The following is a 24032-nucleotide window of genomic DNA, read 5'->3' on the forward strand; positions in this document are numbered from 1 at the left end:
GCCTTATATTTGTTTTTTTTATTTATTTGGTTGTGCCAGGTCTTAGTTGTGGCATGAGGGATCTAGATCCCTGAGCAGCGATCAAGCCCAGGCCCCTGCAATTGGGAGTATGGGGTCTTGGCTACTGGACCAACAGGGAAATTTTTTTCATTAGTTTCAAGCATCGTACGTACTCTTACCTTCTTCTGTTTTTCTAACTCAGTCTAGTGCTCCCATTCTGATAATTCAGCTCCACTAGAGTCTCCAACTCACTGATTGTACTTATCGTTTAATGTCTTAAGTCTGTGGGTTTATAGTTTTCACCAAATTAGGAAACATTTTGGCCTTTTATTTCTTCAAATATTCTCTGTACCCCAAGATTCTGGTTATATGTAGGTGAGGTCATTTGAGGTTGTCTCACTGCTCACTGATATTCTTTTCATTTTAAATTTTATGTATTTATTGAAGTATAGTTGGTTTACCATGTTGCTTTAGTTACAGGTGATTCAGTTATTCACACACACACACACATACTCTTTTTCAGATTCTTTTCCCTTATAGGTTACAAAATATTCAGTATAATTCCTTGTACTGTAAAGTAGGTCCTTGTTGGTATCTGTTTTATTTATAGTAAGTATGTATATATTAATCCCAGATTCCTAATTTATCTTCCCTGATACTTGTTTGAAAACATCTTTTGTTTCTGTGATGTTTACGCTTTCTACTATCTTCTTGTAAATGTGTGGAGTACATGTATAATAGCTGGTTTAACATTACTGTCTACTAAAACTGTCATCCACGTCATTTCTGGATCAGGTTCTGTGGTTTGGTTTTTCTCCTGATCGTGGGTTTATATTTCCCTGCTTCTTTGTCTGCTTGATAATTTTTTTAAAACTTTTTTTTTTATATCGGAGTAGGTGGCTCAGTGGTAAAGAGTCGCCTGCCAGTGCAGGAGAAACAGGAGATGTAGGTTCAGTCCCTGAGTTGGGAAGATCCCCTGGAGGAAGAAATGGCAACCCACTCCAGTATTCTTGCCTGGACAGTTCCATGGACAGAGGAGCCTGGTAGGCTACAGTCCATGCATAGCCAGTTAATGATGTTGTGACAGTTATAGCAGCAAAGGGACTCGGCCATATGTATACATGTATCCATCCCCCCCTAAACTCCCCTCCCATCCGGGCTGCCACATAACATTGACCTGCTTAATTATTTTTCATTGGATTTCAGACATTGTGAGCTTTATGTTTTAGGAACTGGAGTTTTAAAATTTCCTTTAAATATTTTTAGATTTGGCTATGACAAAGTTAAGTTACTTGAAATCAGTTTGATCTTTCTAAAGCTTGCTTTTACTGAGTTTTGTTAGAGTGGGTCTGAACAACACTGAAGGTAGGGGTACGTTGGTATCATTATAGATGCAGTACTTTTCTGAAGACTGCTGGATACCTAGCATGTTAAGGAGTGTTTCCACTCTGGCTGGGGGAAATGTGACCCATTACTAGGCCTGTGTGGACTCTGGCGATTGTTCTGTTTCTTTCAAACAGTTGTGTCCCCAGGCTCCGATAATTTTCTCACTTACATGTATGGGTCAATATTTAATAGTCAGAGGCTTGAAGGGACTCCTCTGCACATCTCCAGAGCCCCCTGCTTGTACAGTTCCTTTTTCTGATACTCTGTGCCACATATTTTCATCACTTTGGCCTCCCGAAACTCTGAACTCTGTCTCCTAATCTTAGTAAAACCACCAGGCTATTTGGGTTCCCTCTGGTTATGCTCAGTCCTGAAAACTCTACTCATAGGTAGCATACTTGGGCATTTGTAAGGCTCACCCCCATTTGTGTACCTTTTCAGGAAATACTGTCCTGTACTGCCCTTTGGCTTTCCAGTCGTTTAGGCAGGAGGGGAAGTCTGGCACTTGTTATTGCATCCTGGTTGGAAGCACAGGTCTCTGTCTTTCATCATCTTGTCCTTTCTCTTCCCCTTACCTTCCCAGCCTAAGTTTTTCATTCAGTAATTATAATCACTCCCCGAAATACACTTTGACCCCTTTGCTTCTCTCCTGTTTCACTGGGGAAACCACACCCGGGTTCAATCCGTCTCTTCACCTTTCAGTGCCAGCTTCTATGCAGTTGAATGTTGCAGGAGAAAAAGATCCACATCTGCTACTTTCACTTTAAATTCATAACCACAAACTATAATAGAGCCCAATCACACTACACTTCCATAGTCATTTATTCTTCCACTTTCCTAGATGTCTATTTCGTATCTTTCCTGTCAAACCTTTGGCACCTCCCTCATCTTTCAAATTGTGGTGCTGGAAAAGTCTTGAGAGTTCCTTGGACTGCAAGGAGATCAAAACTGTCAATCCTAAAGGAAACCAGCCCTGAATATTCATTGGAAGACTGTTGCTGAAGCTGAAGCTCCAGTAGTTTGGCCACCTGCTGCAAAGAGCCGACTCATTGGAAAAGACCATGATGCTGGGAAAGATTGAAAGCGAAAGGTGAAGGGGGTGGCAGAGGATGAGATGGTTATATAGCATCACTGACTCAATGGACATGAATTTGAGCAAACTCAGGGAGATTGTAAAGGACAGAGGAGCCTGGCATGCTGCAGTCCATGTGATCGCAAACAGTCAGACACAGCTTAGTGACTGAACAATAAAAAGTCAGTTTACGGAATACTACCCTCTTTATTTTCTTGCCACCTCTCTTGTTGCTTTCTCTTTCCTTTCCTAGTTCTTATTCTTCTCAACTGTTAATACTAAGTACATAAGGACTGAGGCCTGATTCTTTATATTTACTCCCTTTGTGATCTCATCGAGTAGCAAATTTTAAAAACTTTCTGCTTTTAAATGTACTCTGATGACTTTCAATTTTATTTGCTGGTCTAATCTTTCTTTTAAATTCTAGATTTACTTATTGAGCTGCCTAGTCAACATCTTCAAAAGACTGTTTGATAGACATGTCAAATGTAACTGAACTCCTGAGCTTTCCTTCTTAAGCCTGTTATATCTGCAGTCTTTTCCACTTCAGTTGATGGCAATGCCATACTTCTTGGACACATCAAATCACAAAACTAAAACAGTTTACTAAAGAGTTTGATGTCCTTCAGTCAAAGGAAAATAATCAGTGGATTAGAATAGTAGAGTTCCTAACAAGCAGTGGAGTACTCTTACTGAAGGATTTTTATGGAGGAGCAAGTTTTATATAACGTTAGAAGAGGCAATACAGAAACAAGGCAGTCAGGGATTTCATTTTGAGGTAAGTGAAAGTGAAAAGTGAAGTCGCTCAGTCGTGTCCGACTTTGCGACCCTGTTCCCGCCAGGCTCCTCTGTCCATGGGATTCTCTAGACGAGAATACTGGAGTGGGTTGCCATTTCCTTCTCCATTTTGAGGTAAGCTGGTGCTTTTTTTTAAGATAAGGTTAGCTAGATAAAGCTGTGTTGAAGGATTGTGATTGGTATTATATTTTCTTGACTATGCGATGTTTACCATATGTGCAGGCTGATTTAGGTTTAGATTTTTGATGTGGTCTGGGCCAATAGGGTGGCCTCCCATTTTGTGGGTCTCAGTATACAAATTTATCAGGCAAAAACCTGAGTCATGCTTTATTTCTTTCTCTCATCTCAGATACCTGTGGTCAGGAAATCTTGTTAGCACTACCTTTAAAACATATACAAATTTAACTGCTACTCCCCACCTCCCTTGCTGCCACCCTGGTCTGTATCACTGATATTTCTAACTTTGCCTCCTATACACAGCTGTAACACTTGCCCCTTATAATGTATTCTCAACATAGCAATCAGGAGATTTAAAACTATAAATCAATTCATGTCACTTCTTGCTCCGAATCTTTAATGGTTCCCCGTCTCACTTACAAAAGAAGCCAAACTTTTTACAATGGCCTTCAAGACCCTATAAGATCCAGCTCTGTGTTGCTTCTCTGACCTCGTCCACTCTCTCCTCTGTCCTTACTTTTCTATACCTTGAATATATCAGACATGCTTCTACTGTGGGATCTTTGCAATGGTTGCTTTCTCTGCCTGGAAAATCGGCTTCTCCATGACCCATCTGTGTGTTTGAGAAGAAGAGTGAATTCTGAGGGAATTAGTTATGTTGTAAGAAAAGAAGGATAGAGGGACTGGGTTTTGGCAAATGTTGAAATCCTGTTGGTGTAAAAGAGCCAGTACGTGAGAGAATCCTACACTTAATAGCTATTCTGAGTGTAATGAAAGAATTAAAGCAGAATAGACTTGTAGCACATCAGTAAAGGTGAGGCAGCCTTTAGTTAGCCATTGGAAACATTCATAAATCAGAGTTTGTAGTTTGAAGGTGTCTTTGCTTATTAATCGGAAAAGGCAATGGCAACCCACTCCAGTACTCTTGCCTGGAAAATCCCATGGACGGAGTAGCCTGGAAGGCTGCAGTCCATAGGGTCGCTGAGGGTCAGACACGACTGAGCGACTTCACTTTCACTTTTCACTTTCCTGCATTGGAGAAGGAAATGGTAACCCACTCCAGTGTTCTTGCCTGGAGAATCCCAGGGATGGGGGAGCCTGGTGGGCTGCTGTCTATGGGGTCGCACAGAGTCGAACACGACTGAAGTGACTTAGCAGTAGCAGTTGCTTATTAATATCTTTTGTAGATAGTAGGTTTGGTGTCTGATATTTAGCTATGATTTAATGATGTGCTCTTCAGTTTGACAGAGAATAGGTCAAGGAACTACTTGAGCATCGTTTTTGGAATCTACTATAAAAAGCTTCCCTGGTGGCGCAGAGGTTAAAGCCTGGAATGCAGGAGACCCGGGTTCGATCCCTGAGTCGGGAAGATCCCCTGGAGAAGGAAATGGCAGCCCACTCCAGTACTCTTGCTTGGAGAATCCCATGGGGGAGGAGCCTGGTGGGCTACAGTCCATGGGGTCGCAAAGAGTCAGACATGAGTGAGTGAAGTCGATCGCTCGACTTCACTCACTCACTCATAAAAGCTTGATAGAAAATTCTATTATTTAATTCCTCCTTTAACTGAGTATTAGAAGAAAATTTTTCTGTAGTTAATCTTGTATGTTTCATCAAATAGGAGACTGTTTCCTGTCTTTTTGATGAAAGATTTTCCTGTCATTTTGCCATAGCTGATAGGTTCAAGAGCCTAACCAGTGTTTATCTCAGATACCTGTTTAGTCTTTTGTACCTTTTTGATTTTTAATTGCAGGATTTATACCATGTTTCATTTTATCAGTTGGCAGAATTGCCTATGGAAATAGACTTAGTTGACATTATAAAATACTCTTTTTTTAAGAGGGTATTATGAGTCTTCATGTCATAGTCAAGAAAAGATTTACATGTCCTTTCTGTGGTTCTTCCATATTTGTTCATTTGCCCACCCTTCCCTCAGAGGGAAGAGTAAATGAAGAAGATGGTAATAGGAAACTAATAACAGAAAAAATGAAGCCGGCCATAAGATTAGTTCACAAAGTATATACCATAGCATCACAAATCTGACTGAATTTCTCATTAACCAGTACAAAGAAGAGCAAAGTTACCTACATGATTCACTGAAGTCCATAAGGTAAAAACAAAGTAGTTGTTCAGGGAAGCACAGCTAATCCCAGTACTAATTTTTTAGTATCTCCTGGGTCTTCATAAGAAGATTATTTTGTGATAAAAGTAGGTACATAGGGTGAGACAGTACAGTTACTTTTAGGATCAACTGTGTAGATGTAAGAAGAAGTATGATTTGCTTTCACAAAACTTAAATGTTAGTTAGGAGTTCTTAATCTTCTTGGGGTTATAGACTTTGTAATATTTTCATGTAGTTTTATCATGAATTTGCTAACATGTAAATTCTGAACTCAAGAGATTTCCGATCCAGCAAGTCTGTAATAGGTTTTATAAATATTTGTGTAATTACCATTCTAGGTGATCCTGGTGTAGATTTTTGTTAGACCGTATGTTTAAAAACTGCTTCTGAAATATAATTTCAGGGCGTTCGAAGATTCCATTCAGTGCATGGATCTTATCTGATACAAGGGAGCAACATTCTTAACAAATATGTAGTAAAATCAGTAGTGAAATTCGTAAGGGTGTTTGGTGCTGCCATATTAGAAAAGTAATGATTTTTGTTGAAATTTATTGATTAAGCCAAGTCATATGGCCATAGTTAACTTGAAAATGAAAAGTATTCATGACTAACACATATGGAGTGCCGCCCCATTTTAATAATGAATTTTTTCCCCTTAATATTGAACCACTTTCACATTACTGGAATAAACATGTATAATTATGAAGTATTATTTTTTTGATATGCCACTTAATTTAATTTACTAATATTTTTAAGGGTTTTGCATCTATATTTTTAAATTAGATAGGTCTAGAATTACCATTCCTTGTTCTTGTCTCACAGTTTGGTATCAAGGTTTTATAAGCATTATAAAATGAGATGGGTATCTTTCTGTTTTTTTTTCCTTCCTCAGCTATCAGAGTTTATTTGGATTTTCAATGTACTTTTTGTGAGGAGTTAGGGCACAGTCTCTAAACACAAGACCACCCTCACTTCTGACACTAGCTGCAAATTTGGGAGGTTCCCAAAATACTGAGACTCAATAATTTGTTAGAGATATTCATAAATCTGTGAAAATACTCCGTAAGGTCTTACTGAAAACTGCTCTGCTGATGGTTATGGTTTATTAAGGGCCTTTTTTCAGCTAAAGGAAAAAACATATAGGTTGGTGTCCAGGAGGGTCAAAAACAGAGCTTCCCTTGTCCTCTCTGGTGTTGTCAGGTCTTCTCTCTTTCCCTCATTAAATGCAGGGCATATAAGTACTGCCAGCCAGAGAAGCTCACACAAACTTCGGTGTCCAAAATTTTTATTAAGGCTTCATCATGTAGGCATTGCTCATGTGGGTAATCTCTGTCTCCACGTTGACCCCAAATCGCAAATGACCCCAAATTGCAATGACCCCAGAATCTCATTGTTGGTATTTCTGGATTGACCAGCTCCCACCCTAAAACTATATGGGTTTACCAGTCCCCTCCCTAAATCACATTGTTAGATTATCCAGTATGACCCAAGGCCCCCAGGGACTCTCTTATCACAACATTCCCAGGACTCAGGGATACTGCTTACTGGAAGCCAAGGGCAAAGGCCAGACATGCTCTTTGGAGAAGGCTAAATTTAACTTTTTTTTTTTTCCTCTTATGGTGAGTTCTTCCTGTGATTCCTTGATACCAGATTAAGTTATAGGGATTCCATTATGGGAATCTGATTCTTTTAAATTTCTCTGGTTGTCTCTTATGAAATAAAAATAACCCACTTCTGATTTAACTGCCCTTGAAACTACTCTGTCCTTTTTTTTTTTTTTTTTTTAGAATAAAGGTTCTCTTCAGTTTGAAGACAAATGGGATTTCATGCGTCCAATTGTTCTGAAGCTTTTACGCCAGGAATCTGTTACAAAACAGCAGTGGTTTGATCTGTTTTCGTAAGTAATTGATTCATTCTAACTTTTTGCTAACATAAAGGAAATTTTGGTGGCTGTATTCAGATGGAATATTGGCTCCAGATTGGACAGCCTACCTGTTTGAAGTAATTACTGGCATTGAAAGTGAAAATGTTAGTCATTCAGTGGAGTTCAACTCTTTGTGAGCTGTAGACTGTAGCCCACCAGGCTCCTCTGTCCATGGATTTCCCAGGTAAGGATACTGGAGTAGGTTGCCATTTCCTTCTCCCGGGATCTTCCCGACCCAGGGATCGAACCTGTGTTTCCTGCCTTGCAGGCAGATTCTTTACTGTCTGAGCCACCAGGGAAGCCCATTACTGGTATTGGGGTACCCCCAATCACTGAACCATTCCTAGGCTTCCCTGATAGCTCAGCTGGTAAAGAATTCACCTGCAGTGCAGGAGACCTGGTTCAATTCCTGGTTCGGGAAGATCCCCTGAAGAAGGGAAGGGTTACCCACTCCAGTATTCTGGCCTGCAGAATTCCATGGATTGTATAGTCAGTGGGGTTGTGAAGAGTTGGACTCAACTAAGCGACTTTCATTCATTAATATTTCATTGTATTTATGAACCACAACTTCTTTATTCATTCATCTGTCAGTGGACACATCTAGGTTGCTTCTGTTTCCTGGCTAATGTAAATAGTGCTGCTTTGAAGGTTGGGGTACATGTGTCTTTTTGAATTACTATTTTCTCAGGGTATATACCCAGAGTGGGGTGGCTGGGTCATTTGGTGGTGGTTTTATTTTTCCTAGTTTTTAAAGGAATCTCCATACTGTTTTTCATCATGGCTATATCAATTTATATTCCCACAAATGATGTAAGAGGGTTTCCTTCTCTCCACATCCTCTCCAGCACTTACTCTTTGTAGATTTTTTTTTTATGATGGCCATTCTGACTTATATGAGATGGTACCTCATTGTAATTTAATTTTCGTTTCTCTAATAATGAGAGATGTTGAGTATCTTTTCATGTATTTGTTGGCTATCTGTGTATCGTCTTTGGAGAAATGACTGTTTCAATCTTCCACTAGTTTTTTTGATTAGGTTGTTTGTTTTTCTGATGTTGGCTATATGAACTACTTGTGTATTTTGGGGATTAAGCTTTTGACAGTTGCTTCTTTTTTGATTATTTTCTCCCATTCTGAGTGTTGTCTTTTCATCTTGTTTAAAGTTTCCTTTGCTGTGCAAAAGCTTTTAAATTTAATTAGGCCCCATTTCTTTATTTTTGTTTTTATTTTCATTACTCTAGGAGGTAGATCAAAGAGGATCATGCTGGGGTTTATGTCAAAGAGTGTTTTACCTGTAGTTTCCTCTAAGAGTTTTATAGTTTCTGGCCTTACATTTAGGTCTTTAATCTATCTTGAGTTTATTTTTGTGTATGGTATTAAAAAGTGTTCTAATTTCATTCTTTTACACATAGCTGTCCGGTTTTCCCAGCACTGCTTATTGAAATGGTTGTCTTTTCTCCATTGCCCTCTTTGTCAAAGATAAGGTGTCCATAGATGTGTGGGTTTATCTCTGGGCCTTGTATCTTGTTCCATTGGTCTATATTTCTGGTTTTGTACCAGTACCATACTGTCTTGATTACTGCAGCTTTGTAGCATAGTCTGAAGTCAGGAAGGTTGATTTCTTCCAGTTTCATTTTTCTTTCTCAAGATTGCATTGGCTATTTTGGGTCTTTGGTATTTCCATACAAATTGTAAAGTCTTTTGTTCTAGTTCTGTGAAAAATGCCACTAGTAATTTGATAGGGATTGCACTGAATCTGTAGATTGCTTTAGATAGTATAGTAATTTTCACAATATTGATTCATCCAATCCAACTTTGTGTCCTCTTTTATTTGTTTCATCAGTGTTCTGTAGTTTTCTAAATACTGGTCTTTAATGTCTTTAGATAGGTTTACTCCTCGGTATTTTATTTTTGTTTCAGTGGTGAGTGGGATTGTTCCCTGCATTTTTCTTTCTGATTTTTCACTGTTAGTGTGTAGGAATGCAAGGGATGTCTGTGTATTGATTTTGTATTCTGTGACTTCACTAAATTCACTGATGAGCTCCAGTAATTTTCTGAGGGTATCTTTAGGGTTTTCTATGTGTAGTAGTATGTCATCGGCAGACAGAGTTTTAGGACTTCTTTTCCGTTCTTGATTCCTTTTATTTCTTTTTCTTCTCTAATTGCCATGGCTAGGACTTCCAAAACTGTGTTGAAATAATAGTGGCAAGTGTTACCTTGTTCCTGATCTTAGAGGAAATGCTTTCAGTTTTTCTCCATTAAGAAAAATGTTTGTTGTGGGTTTGTCATATATGACCTTTCTTATGTTGATAGGTTCCTTCTATGACCATTTTCCAGAGAGGTTGTCATCAGAAATCAGTGTTGAATTTTTTCAAAAGCCTTTTTTGCATCTATTGAGATTATCATATGGTTTTTATCTTTTACTTTGTTAATGTGGTGTAACACCAAAAAAAAGATGTCCTTTTCATCATAGGGGGCTGGAATGCAAAAGTAGGAAGTCAAGAGATACCGAGAGTAGCAGTCAAGTTTGGACATGGAGTACAAAATGAAGCAGGGCAAAGGTCAAACACTTCTGCCAAGAGAATACCCTGGTCATAGTATACACCCTCTTCCAACAACACAAGAGACAACTCAACCTGTGGACATCAGTTCAGTTCAGTTCAGTTGCTCAGTCGTGTCCAACTCTTGGCGACCCCATGAATTGCAGCACACCAGGCCTCCCTGTCCATCACCAACTCCCGGAGTTCAGTCAGACTCACATCCATCGAGTCAGTGATGCCATCCAGCCATCTCATCCTCGGTCGTCCCCTTCTCCTCCTGCCCCCAATCCCTCCCAGCATCACAGTGTTTTCCAGTGAGTCAACTTTTCGCATGAGGTGGCCAAAGTACTGGAGCTTCAGCTTTAGCATCATCCCTTCCAAAGAAATCCCAGGGCTGATCTCCTTCAGAATGGACTGGTTGGATCTCCTTGCAGTCCAAGGGACTCTCAAGAGTCTTCTCCAACACCACAGTTCAAAAGCATCAATTCTTCGGCGCTCAGCCTTCTTCACAGTCCAACTCTCACATCCATACATAACCACAGGAGAAATCATAGCCTTGACTAGATGGACCTTAGTCGGCAAAGTAATGTCTCTGCTTTTGAATATGCTATCTAGGTTGGTCATAACTTTTCTTCCAAGGAGCAAGCGTCTTTTAATTTCATGGCTGCAGTCACCATCTGCAGTGATTTTGGAGCCCCCAAAAATAAAGTCTGACACTGTTTCCACTGTTTCCCCATCTATTTCCCATGAAGTGATGGGACCGGATGCCATGATCTTCGTTTGCTGAATGTTGAGTTTTAAGCCAACTTTTTCACTCTGCTTTTTCACTTTCATCAAGAGGCCTTTTAGTTCCTCTTCACTTTCTGCCATAAGGGTGGTGTCATCTGCATATCTGAGGTTACTGATATTTCTCCCAGCAATCTTGATTCCAGCTTGTGTTTCTTCCAGTCCAGCATTTCTCAAATGTACTCTGTATATAAGTTAACCAGATGCAATCAGATAAATTATATTCTTTGTAACCAAAGATGGAGAAACACTATACAGTCAGCAAAAACGAGACCTGAAGATGACTGTGGTTCATATCATCACCTCCTTATTGTGAAATTTAGACTTAAATTGAAAGTAGGGAAAACCACTAGGCCATTCAGGTATGACCTAAATAAAATCCCTTATGATTATACAGTGGAAGTGACAAATAGATTCAAGGGATTAGATCTGATAAATGCCTGAAGAACCATGGACAGAAGTGTGTGACATTGTACAGGAGTTAGTGATCAAAACCATCCTCAAGAAAAAGAAATGCAGCAAGGCAAAATGGTTGTCTGAGGAGGCCTTACAGATAGCTGAGAAAAGAAGAAAAAGAACGGCAAAGGAGAAAAGGAAAGATACACCCATGTGAATGCAGAGTTCCAAAGAATAGCAAGGAAAGATAAGATGCCTTCTTAGGTGAACAATGCAAGGAAATAGAGGAAAACAATGGGAGGGAAAGAGGAAGAATGGGATGGACTAGTGATTTCTTCAAGAAAATTAGAGATACCAAGGGAACATTTCCTGCAAAGATGGGCTCAATAAAGGACAGAAACAGTGAGGCCCTAACAGAAGCAGAAAAGATTAAGAAGAGGTGGCAAGAATACACAGAAGAACTACACAAAAAGGCCCTGGATAACCACAGTAGTATGATCACTCACCTAGAGCCAGACATCCTGGATTGTGAAGTTAAGTGGGGCTTCAGAAGCATTACTATGAACAAAGCTAGTGGAGGTGATGAAATTCCAGCTGAGCTATTTCAGATCCTTAAAGATGATGCTGTGAAAGTGCTGCACTCAATATGCCAGCAAATTTGGACAACTCAGCAGTGGCCACAGGACTGAAAAAGGTTAGATTTCATTTTAGTCCCAAAGAAAGGCAATGCCAAAGAATGTTTAGACTACTACATAATAGCACTCATTTCACATGCTAGCAAGGTAATGCTCAAAATCCCTTAAGCTAGGCTTTAACAGTACATGAACTGACAACTTGCAGGTGTGCAAGCTGGATTTAGAAAAGGCAGAGGAACCAGAGATCAAATTGCCAACATCCACTGGATCAGAGAGAGCAAGGACATTTCAGAAAACACCTATTCTCTGCTTTGTTGATTATGCTAAAGCCTTTGTGTAGATCACAACAGACTGTGGAAAATTCTGAAAGAGATGGGAATACCAGACTACCTAACCTGCCTGCTGAGAAACCTGTATGCAGGCCGAGAAGCAGCAGTTAGAACTGGACGTGAACAATGGACTGGCTCAAAATTGGGAAATGAGTACTTCAAGGCTGTATGTTGTCACCCTGATTATTTAATTTATATGTAGAGTACATCGTGCGAAATGTTGGGCTGGAGGAATCACAAGCTGGAATCAAGACTGCCGGGAAAAAGATCAATAACCTCACATATGCAGATGACATCACCCTAATGGCAGAAAGTAAAGAGGAACTAAAGAGCCTCTTGATGAACATGAAAGAGGAAAGTGAAAAAGCTGGCTTAAAACTCAACGTTTAGAAAACTGAGATCATGGCATTTGGTCCCATCACTTCATGACAAATAGATGGGATAAAATATGGAAATAGTGACAGACATTATTTTCTTGGGCTCCAGAATCACTGTGTTCAGTGACTGCAGCCATAAAATTAAAAGATGCTTGGTCCTTGAAAGAAATGTTGTGACAAACCTAGATAGTGTATTAAAGAGCAGGCATTACTTTGCTGACAAAGGTCTGTATAGTCAAAGGTATGTTTTTTCCTATAGTTACGTGCGTCGGTCGCAGCCACCTGGGCTTAGTGTGCCAGTTGCGCACTAAGAGGAGCCACCCTGCGTCCCAGGTCAGGGGCAGCGGCCAAGAGGAGCCACCCGGCTCCCGAGGTCGGGGTGGCGGCCGGGAGGGGCCACCCCACCCCTGAGGCCAGGGGCAGTGGCTGGGAGGAGCAACCCCATGTCCAAGGAGTGGTGCCTGCACAGGTGCAGGAGGGACTAGAGGAGCCATCCCACGTTGAAGGTCAGGAAGGGCGGCGGTGAGGAGATAGCCCTCATCCAAGGTAAGGAGCGGCATCTGCGCTTTGCTGGAGCAACTGTGAAGAGATACCCCACGCCCAAGGTAAGAGAAACCCAAGTAAGATGGTAGGTGTTGCAAGAGGGCATCAGAGGGCAGACATACTGACACCATACTCACAGAAAACTAGTCAGTCTAATCACACTAGGACCACAGCCTTGTCTAACTCAATGAAACTAAGCCATGCCCACGGGGCAACCCAAGACGGGAGGGTCATGGTGGAGAGGTCTGACAGAATGTGGTCCACTGGAGAAGGGAATGGCAAACCACTTCAGTATTCTTGCCTTGAGAACCCCATGAACAGTATGAAAAGGCAAAATGATAGGATACTGAAAGAGGAACTCCCCACGTCAGTAGGTGCCCAATATGCTACTGGAGATCAGTGGAGAAATAACTCCAGAAAGAATGAAGAGATGGAGCCAAAGCAAAAACAATACCCAGCTGTGGATGTGAATGGTGATAGAAGCAAGGTCCGATGCTATGAAGAGAAATATTGCATAGGAACTGGGATGTCAGGTCCATGAATCAGGGCAAATTGGAAATGGTCAAACGAGATGGCAAGAGTGAATGTCGACATTCTAGGAATCAGCCAACTAAAATGGACTGGAATGGGTGAATTTACCTCAGATGACATTATATCTACTACTGTGGGCAGGAATCTCTCAGAATAAATGGAGTAGCCATCATGGTCAACAAAAGAGTCTTAAATGCAGTACTTGGATGCAGTCTCAAAAATGACAGAATGATCTTTGTTCGTCTCCAAGGCAAACCATTCAATATCACGGTAATCCAAGTCTATGCCCCAACCAGTAACGCTGAAGAAGCTGAAGTTGAACAGTTCTATGAAGACCTACAAGACCTTGTAGAACTAACACCCAAAAAAGATGTCCTTTTCATTATAGGGGACTGGAATGCAAAAGTAGGAAGTCAGGAAATACCTGGAGTAACAGGCAAATTTGACCTTGGAGTGCGGAATGAAGCAGAGCAAAGACTAATAGAGTTTTGCCAAGAAAATGCACTGGTCATAGCAAACACCCTCTTCCAACAATACAAGAGAAGACTCTATACATGGACATTACCAGGTGGTCAACACCGAAGTCAGATTGATTATATTCTCTGCAGCCAAAGATGGAGAAGCTCTATACAGTCAACAAAAACAAGACCGGGAGCTGACTGTGGCTCAGATCATGAACTCCTTATTGCCAAATTCAGACTTAAATTGAAGAAAGTAGGGAAAACCACTAGACCATTCAGGTATGACCTAAATCAAATCCCTTATGATTATACAGTGGAAGTGAGAAATAGATTTAAGGGCCTAGATCTGATAGATAGAATGCCTGATGAACTATGGAATGAGATTTGTGATATTGTACAGGAGACAGGGATCAAGGCCATCCCCATGGAAAAGAAATGCAAAAAAGCAAAATGGCTGTGTGGGGAGGCCTTACAAATAGCTGTGAAAAGAAGCGAAGTGAAAAGCCAAGGAGAAAAGGAAAGATAAAAGCATCTGAATGCAGAGTTCCAAAGAATAGCAAGAAGAGATAAGAAAGCCTTCTTCAGCGATCAATGCAAAGAAATAGAGGAAAAGAACAGAATGGGAAAGACTAGAGATCTCTTCAAGAAAATCAGAGATACCAAGGGAACATTTCATGCAAAGATGGGCTCAATAAAGGACAGAAATGGTAGGGACCTAACAGAAGCAGAAGATATTAAGAAGAGGTGGCAAGAATACACAGAGTGAAGTGAAGTTGCTCAGTTGTGTCTGACTCTTTACGACCCCATGGACTATAGCCTACCAGGCTCCTTTGTCCATGGGATTTTCCAAGCAATAATACTGCAGTAGATTGCCATTTCCTTCTCCAGGGGATCTTCCCCACCCAGGGATCAAACCCAGGTGTCCCGCATTGTAGACAGACGCTTTACCGTCTAAGCCACCAGGGAAGTCCTGTACAAAAGACATCTTCACGACCCGGATAATCACGATGGTGTGATCACTCATCTAGAGCCAGACATCCTGGAATGTGAAGTCAAGTGGGCCTTAGAAAGCATCACTATGAACAAAAGCTAGTGGAGGTGATGGAATTCCAGTTGAGCTATTTCAGATCCTGAAAGATGATGCTGTGAAAGTGCTGCACTCAATATGCCAACAAATTTGGACAACTCAGCAGTGGCCACAGGACTGGAAAAGGTTAGTTTTCATTCCAGTCTGAAAGAAAGGCAATGCCAAAGAATTCTCAAACTACCGCACAATGGCACTTATCTCATATGCTAATAAAGTAATGCTCAAAATTCTCCAAGCCAGGCTTCAGCAATATGTGAACCATGAACTTCCTGATGTTCAAGCTGGTTTTCGAAAAGGCAGAGGAACCAGAGATCAAATCACCAACATCCGCTGGATCATGGAAAAGGCAAGAGAGTTCCAGAAAAACATCTATTTCTGCTTTATTGACTATGCCAAAGCCTTTGACGGTGTGGATCACAATAAACTGCGGAAAATTCTGAAGAGATCGGAATATCAGACCACCTGACTTGCCTCCTGAGAAATCTGTATGCAGGTCAGGAAGCAACAGAACTGGACATGGAACAACAGACTGGTTCCAAATAGGAAAAGGAGTACGTCAAGGCTGTATATTGTCACCCTGCTTATTAACTTTTATGCAGAGTACATCATGAGAAATGCTGGGCTGGAAGAAACACAAGCTGGAATAAAAATTGCCGGGAGAAATCTCAATAACCTCAGATATGCAGATAACACCACCCTTACGGCAGAAAGTGAAGAGGAACTTAAAAGCCTCTTGATGAAAGTGAAAGAGGAGAGTGAAAAAGTTGGCTTAAAGCTCAACATTCAGAAAACGAAGATCATGGCATCTGGTCCCATCACTTCATGGGAAATAGATGGGGAAACAGTGGAAACAGTGTCAGAGTTTATTATGGGGGGCTCCAATATCACTGCAGATGGTGATTGCAGCCATGAAATTAAAAGACGCTTACTCCTTGGAAGAAAAGTTATGACCAACCTAGATAGCATATTCAAAAGCAGAGACATTACTTTGCCGACTAAGGTCCGTCTAGTCAAGGCTATGGTTTTTCCTGTTGTCATGTATGGATGTGAGAGTTGGACTGTGAAGAAGGCAGAGTGCCAAAGAATTGATGGGTTTGAACTGTGGTGTTGGAGAAGACTCTTGAGAGTCCCTTGAACTGCAAGGAGATCCAACCAATCCATTCTAAAGGAGATCAGCCCTGGGCTTTCTTTGGAAGGGACGATGCTGCAGCTGAAACTCCAGTACTTTGGCCACCTCATGAGAAGAGTTGACTCATTGGAAAAGACTGTGATGCTGGGAGGGATTGGGGCCAGGAGGCAAAGGGGACGACAGAGGATGAGATGGCTGGGTGGCATCACTGACTCGATGGATGTGAGTCTGAGTGAACTCCAGGTGTTGGTGATGGACAAGGAGGCCTGGCGTGCTGTGAATCATGGGGTCTCAAAGAGTCCGACACGACTGAGCAACTGAACTGAACTGAACTGATGTATGAATGTGAGAGTGGGACCATAAAAAATGCTGAGTGTAGAAGAATTGATGCTTTCAAACTGCGGTGCTTGAAGAAAACTCTTGGGAGTCCCTTGGACAGCAAGGAGATCTAACTAGTTATTCCTAAAGGAAGAGTCAATGGAAGGACTGATGCTGAAGCTCCAATACTTCGGCCTCCTAATGCAAAGAGCCAACTCATTGGGAAAAAAACCCTGATGCTGGGAAAGATTGAGAGCAGGAAAAGGGGATGACAGAGGATTAAATGGTTTAATGGCATCACTGACTCAGTGGTCATGAGTGTTAGCAAACTCCGGAAGATAGTGAAGGACAGGGAAGCTGGCGTGCTGCAGTCCATGTGGTCACAAAGAGTTGGACATGACTGAGAGGCTGAACAACAACAGATCACATTAATTTATGTATATTGAGGAATCATTGCGTGCTTGGGATAAATCCCACTTGGTCATGGTATGTGATCCTTTGACATGTTATTGGATTCATTTGTTAGTTTTTTGTTGATGATATTTGCATATGTACATCAGTGGTACTGGCCCATAATATTGTGTGTGTTGTAGACTAAAAAAGAAAATACCAGCAACCTGACCGTTGAGAATTAGGGTTTGTTCGGTGGGAATGTTAGGGTGGTGGGAGACATCATCTCAGGTGACCCCAAGATAGTTGACTCAGAGGAGGCGGGGGAGGAGCCAGGCTGTATATAAGTTTTCAGCAAGGGGTAGGTAATCTGAATATTAAAAGATTACTGTTAATTAAGAGAAAACTAAATTTATCACATAAAGAGATTTAGTGATATTCTAGGTATGGGAAAATAGAAGCGTCTGGGCTTGCTGAAATCATTTCTTTCATATGCATCTAGGTATTTGGGGTCAATCCTGTTTCCTTATTTTTCACATACTAATTCCTTGTTTCTGGTAAGAAATAGCATACATGGTGGATGGCTGCCTCTCACGTTCCCCCAGCTCCTTAGTTGCTCACAGGGGAGGAAGTAGCTGGTAGCTTCCAAGTAGCTGGCTTTGTTTCACCTGGGCTCAGAAATTGTATTTGGGAAAGGCTTGTGTACATTTCATATCACAGTGTGTGTGTGTGTGTGTGTGTGTGTGTGTGTGTAAGTTATCTTTGTGTGGTTTTGCTATCAAGGTGATGATGGCCTTGTAGAATGAGTTTCAGAGTGTTCCTCCCCCTGTGCTGTTTTGAAAGAGTTTTAGAAAGATAGCTGTTATTTGTTCTCTAAACATTTAATGGAATTCACCTGTGAAGCCATCTAGCCCTGGACTTTTGTTTTTTGGGAAATTTTTTGCTCACAGGTTTGATTTCAGTGCTGTACCTATTTTCAGTTGGTCTGTACATATTTTCGGTTTCTTCTTGATTAAGTCTTAGAAGCACAGACTTTTTTAAGAGGCTGTCCATTTTATTGGTATATACAATCTTGCTCATAATAGTCTCTTAATGATCCTTCATATATCTGTGTTGCGTGTTGTAACATCTCCTGTTTCATTTCTAATTTTATTGATTTGAGTCTTTTCCCATTTTTTCTTGAGGAGGCTGGCTAATGGTTTGTCAATTTTGTTTATCTTTTCAAAGAAGCAGGTTTTAGTTTTATTGATCTTTGCTATTGTTTCCTTCAAAGGCATAAATTTACCTAGTTAAAATTAATTCCTCCTAACCATGACATTTATCTTAGAAAAATAGCTGTCTTTCTCCCTCAGTTTCTGTTGTTTGTTGTATTGTTTAGTCACTAAGTTGTGTCTGACTCTTTTGGGACCCCATGGTCTCTTGCCTCTTAGGCAAAAACTTTGGAGTGGGTTGCCATTTCTTTCTCCAGGAAATCTTACCTACCCAGGGATGGAACCCACATCTCCTGCATTGGCAAGCGGATTCTTTACCCCTGAGCCACGAGGGAAGCCCTGGACAGTTTTTACATGCTTGAGGCGTAGAGTCAAGCAAAGCACAACTATGGCCATAAAGTTCAATTTGACCTGAAAAATTTTCAGGGTTGAAGGTAGTGTCTTGATAGTCAGGTACACAGGAAAAGAAATACAGTTTCAGAGGATCCACATGGTACCCCTGAAAAGAAAGAGTTTGCATTTCTGGGTTCTCCAGGTAAGACATAAATTAGATATTGGATTGGCCAAAAATTTCCTCAGTTTTTAAAGTAAAAATTGTTGTTTAGTCGCTTAGTCATATCTAACTCTTTACGACCCCATGGACTGCAGCATGCCAGATTTCCCTGGCCTTTGCCATCTCCCAGAGCTTGCTCAAACTCACGTCCATTGAGTCAGTGATCCCATCCAACCATTTTGTCCTCTGTCGTCCCCTTCTTTTCGTACCGTTAGTCTTTCCCAGCATCAGGGTCTTTTCTGATGAGTCAGCTCTTCGCATCAGGTGGCCAAAGCATTGGAGTGTCAGCTTCAGCGTCAGCTGTTCCAGTGAATATTCAGGACTGGTTTCCATTAGGATTGACTGGTTGGACCCCCTTGCCTTCCAAGGGATCCTCAAGAGTCTTCTCCAACACCTCAGTTCAAAAGCATCAATTTTCTTCAGTGCTCAGCCTTCTTTATGGTCCAGCTCTCACAACCATACATGACTACTGGAAAAAACCATAGCTTTGATTAGATGGACCTTTGTTGGCAAAGTAATGTCTCTGCTTTTTAATACACTGTCTGGGTGTATCATAGCTTTTCTTTGAAGGAGCAAGCTTCATTAAACTTCATGGCTGCAGTTATCATCTGCAGTGATTTTGGAGCCCAAGAAAATAAAGTCTGTCACTGTTTCCATTTTTTCCCCCATCTATTTGCCATGAAGTGATGGGACCAGATGCCATGATTTTAGGTATTTGAATGTTGAATTTTAAGCCAGGTTTTTTCACTCTCCTCTTTCACTTTATCAAGAGGCTCTTTAGTTCTTCTTCACTTTCTGCCGTAAGGGTGATGTCATCTGCATATCTGAGATTACTGATATTTCTCCCAGCAATCTTGATTCCAGCTTGTGCTTCATCCAGCCCGGCATTTTGCATGATGTACTCTACATATAAGTTAAATAAGCAGGGTGACAGTATACAACCTTGAAGTACCCTTTTCCCAATTTTGAACCAGTTTATTGTTCCATGTCCACTTCTAACTGTTGCTCCTTGATCTGCATGCAGATATTTCAGGAAGCAGGTAAGGTGTTCTGGTATTCCCATCTCTTGAAGAATTTTCCATAGTTTGTTGTGATCCACACAGTCAAAAGCTTTAGTGTATCAATGAAGCAGAAAGTATATGTTTTTCTGGAATTCTCTTTCTTTTTCTATGATCTGACAGATGTTGGCAATTTGATCTCTGGTTCCTCTGCCTTTTCTAAATCCAGCTTGAACATCTGCAAGTTCTCGGTTCACGTACTTTTGTAACCTATCTAGAAGAATTTTGAGCATTACTTTGCTAGTGTGTTGAGATGAGTGCAACTGTGCGGTAGTTTGAACAGTCTTTGGCATTGCCTTTCTTTGGGATTGGAATGAAAACTGACCTTTTCCTGTAAAAATAAGAAAGGTATAAGTAAAAATAGAAGACATATTTTTCATTTCTGCCAAGAGCTTTATTGAACAGCGTAGTCATTGTTTTATTCTACTACCTTCTGCCATTTTTTGGGCAATATCATAATTTCTATCCTTTTTGAGCAAAGAACTTTTGCAAGTGCCTTTCACAGTCTCCTAGGGAATTGAAAGTTTTTCCATCAGAATTTTGTAAAGACCAAAATAAATGCACTTCCGAAGGTGGGATATCTGGTGTATATGATGGATGAATCAGACCTTCCCAGCCAAGCTGTAACAGTTTGAGGGAAGATAATGCATCTTCTGTTGACTAACTAAGGGTACTTTAAGTTGAGTGCTGCTTTCAGTTGATTTTATTTGGATCAGTACTTGTTGGACTAATCATTTGTTTTTCTGGAAAGAGCTCATAAGACAGGATTCCCTCCCTTAGCAAACCACTTTGACATGTTGGATCAGTCACAGCACTTTCTCCATATAATGCACAAGTCATTTTTTTCATTTCAGTTGTGTTTTTAACTTTCTTAAAATGATAAAGCATAGTATCCTGAAAATGTAGCTTTTTTCCTTCCATCTTCATTATTAAAATGGGTACACGAAAATTCACCAGTTTTGGTGAAATTTTTAAAAAATCCTTGCTGATATGACAGCTGTCACAAAATTGTGTCAAATGAAGTTAAAGATAACTAAGCACTACTCAAGCCATCTGACAGAAAAAAATGGAACGAATATTTTGGCCAACTTGATAGTGTAAGCTAACAGGCCCCTCAGTATGTCATCCCATGGGGCCATTCACTTTAGCATTTTAAGTTTGTCCATTTAATTTAGTTCATGACTTGTTTTCAGATGGACTGCCTGAAGGCAATTAGTTCCAATCAGTTTCTTTATCCATGACACCATCTCATTGGCTTCATAGTGTGGACATCGTTTAGAGGTGTTCATTGTGAAAGGTGTAGGAATTGGGGCTGCTTCCTGCTATCTCAGAGCACTGGTAGGTGTGATGGAAACGTGGCATTCAGTTTGAATTGAAAGGACTCACAGCGGTGTAGGAAGCCAACCCCCAGAGTTTTCCTTCAGGAAGAAGGAAAAGCTTTCAAGAATACTTACGAAAAGCAAACATCAATGTCCTCCTCTCTGTACTTCACCAGGTCCTGTGTTTTATTTTTTGCTCCCTTGTAGAATCTGTGTGTCCCATTCAGCAATGAAAACTTTTCATTTTTCTCCCAATCACCCAGACCTGGAGGATGAACAGAAACATTTTTACAAAAAAATTTTTTTATACAACTAGAAAGATGTGTGATTTGGGATTAGTCTGGATGAAATCCCCAAATTTTCAAAAATTTTCAAAATAAGTTTATGTCACCTCCTACACCTTTTTTGTCCTGGATATTTACCTAGTACAGTGTGTATATTATGCTGGCTAAGTTACTTCAGCTGTGTCCAGATTCTTTGAAACCCAATGACTGAAGCCTGCCAGGTTTCTCTGTCCATGGGATTCTCTAGGCAAGAATACTGGAGTGGGTTGTCATTTCCTTCTCCAGGGGATCTTCCTGACCCAGGGATCAAATCTGGGTCTCTTACATCTCCTGCATTGGCAGCTGTGTTCTTTACCACTAGTGCCACCTGGGGAAAGATCAGTTCCTTTCTGGAGATAGCTGTGGTTAAAAATGAAGCTGCCTTAATACATATGTGTGTGCAAGGAATGGTAAGGTGAATGTGAGGGAAATAAAATCAAGTTATTTATTCATTCTTGAAAGCTGCAGCTAATCTAGAAAGCTGGATACAAGTCCATAGCAGTGAGACTTCCCTGAAAGGGAATCGTGACTCCAGTCTGTAACAAGTGAGTAGAGGGCATTCTCCCAACTTAGAAATTTTAGCAATAGTCATAAGTTAGGAATGTACTTTAGGCCTGTGTAACTGACAGCTTGATGAAGATGGCCCTGTCAGAGAATGAGCCCTTTCCTATGGGCATCTGCAAGTGATTCAGATGGTCCAGCCAGAATCCATGATGTTTTCAATTTATGGCTTCAGAGAGGGTGTCTTAAATCTTCTACAGTCCTTAAGTCAAAGTCCTGTTCACTGACCATATGCTTGCTTTAGTTCAGCACAGCTTGTGTTGAGGTTTAAATAGCCAGTATCAGACTATTGTCAGTTTTAGCTTAGACTCAGATCCAAGTAGTTAGGATTTGTGAATTCAGGATTCTGAAAAAGCCAGTGACTTTTCTTCAGCAGCGGCTGAGCCAAGATGCGGCAGAGCAGATAGTTATGTTCTAAGTCCAAGTGACAAGCAAGACTTTTCTAATCCCTTTTCATTTTCTTAGTCTCAGAGTTCAAATTAATCACTCAAAAATCATGCATATCACACTGGAAAATCATCAGCCTTTCAGGCTTAGATATCTGACTTAACAAGAGCTCAGTAGCAACTAAAAACTGCTTTTTAAAACTTCAAAGGTATATTTCTGCTTGGAAATTTCCTTTGTTTACATGTTGTCTCCCTTTTCTCTGAGATGGCAATAAATAAAAATAATACTGGGTTGGCCAGAAGTTCATTTGGTTTTTCTATAAGGTGACTCTCAGTTCAGTCAGTTCAGTTGCTCAGTCGTGTCCGACTCTTTGCGACCCCATGAATCGCAGCACGCCAGGCCTCCCTGTCCATCAGCAACTCCTGGAGATCACTCAGACTCACGTCCATCGGGTCAGTGATGCCATCCAGCCATCTCATCTTTAGTTGTCCCCTTCTCCTCCTGCCCCCAATCCCTCCCAGCATCACAGTCTTTTTCCAGTGAGTCAGCTCTTCGCATAAGGTGGCCAAAGTACTGGAGTTTCAGCCTCAACATCAGTCCTTCCAAAGAAATCCCAGGGCTGATCTCCTTCAGAATGGACTGGTTGGATCTCCTTGCAGTCCAAGGGACTCTCAAGAGTCTTCTCCAACACCACAGTTCAAAGGCATCAGTTCTTCAGCGCTCGGCTTTCTTCACAGTCCAACTCTCACATCCACACATGACTACTAGAAAAACCATAGCCTAGATTAGACGGACCTTTGTTGGCAAAGTAATGTCTCTGCTTTTGAATATGCTATCTAGGTTGGTCATAACTTTTCTTCCAAGGAGCAAGCGTCTTTTAATTTCATGGCTGCAGTCACCATCTGCAGTGATTTTGGAGCCCAGAAAAATAAAGTCTGACACTGTTTCCACTGTTTCCCCGTCTATTTCCCATGAAGTGATGGGACCGGATGCCATGATCTTTGTTTTCTGAATGTTGAGCTTTAAGCCAACTTTTTCACGCTCCTCTTTCACTTTCATCAAGAGGCTTTTTAGTTCCTCTTCACTTTCTGCCATAAGGGTGGTATCATCTGCATATCTGAGTTTATTGATATTTCTCCCAGCAATCTTGATTCCAGCTTGTGTTTCTTCCAGCTCTAGTAGTGCTTATTTAGTTGTCTTTAATGTCATTTGAAACAATTTTGTTAAGATTGTATTATAACAGCTGTCATTATCAGTGTGCATTTTAAAACACACTTATCAAAACTGATGAATTTTTGTATATCCATTTTATTATCGAAGAAGGAAAAAGATGCAACATTTTTGGCATATTGTGCTTTATTTTTTCAAGAAATGTAAAAACGCAACTGAAACCCTGAAAAAGATTTGTGCGTTACATTGAAAAGGTGCTGTGACTGATCCGACATGTCAGAAGTGGCTGGCAAAGTTCCATGCTGGAGATTTCTCACTGGATGATGGTCCAGTTGAAGTTGATAGTACTCAAATCAAGACATTAATTGAGAACAGTCATGCTGTATGATGACAGAGATAGCTGCCGTACTCAGAATACCCAAATGAAGCATTGAAAATCATTTGCACCAGCT

General features: G+C 40.8%; 1 protein-coding gene across 2 annotated transcripts in view; it reads left to right on the forward strand.

Annotated features, from left to right (window-relative positions):
• Positions 1 to 24032, forward strand: part of CUL5 (cullin 5) — a 126344-nt gene that overhangs the window by 12417 nt on the left and 89895 nt on the right. Inside the window, exon 2 of one of the 2 annotated variants that reach the window (XM_069554946.1) lies at positions 7340 to 7449. The exons of the other annotated variant lie outside the window; for it this stretch is intronic. Within the exon in view, the coding sequence (XP_069411047.1) occupies positions 7340 to 7449 (110 nt within the window). The remainder of the gene's footprint in view (positions 1 to 7339; positions 7450 to 24032) is intronic. 2 annotated transcript variants of the gene reach the window in all.

The sequence above is a fragment of the Ovis canadensis genome, chromosome 15, assembly GCF_042477335.2.
Source record: "Ovis canadensis isolate MfBH-ARS-UI-01 breed Bighorn chromosome 15, ARS-UI_OviCan_v2, whole genome shotgun sequence".
Taxonomy (NCBI): Eukaryota; Metazoa; Chordata; class Mammalia; order Artiodactyla; family Bovidae; genus Ovis; species Ovis canadensis.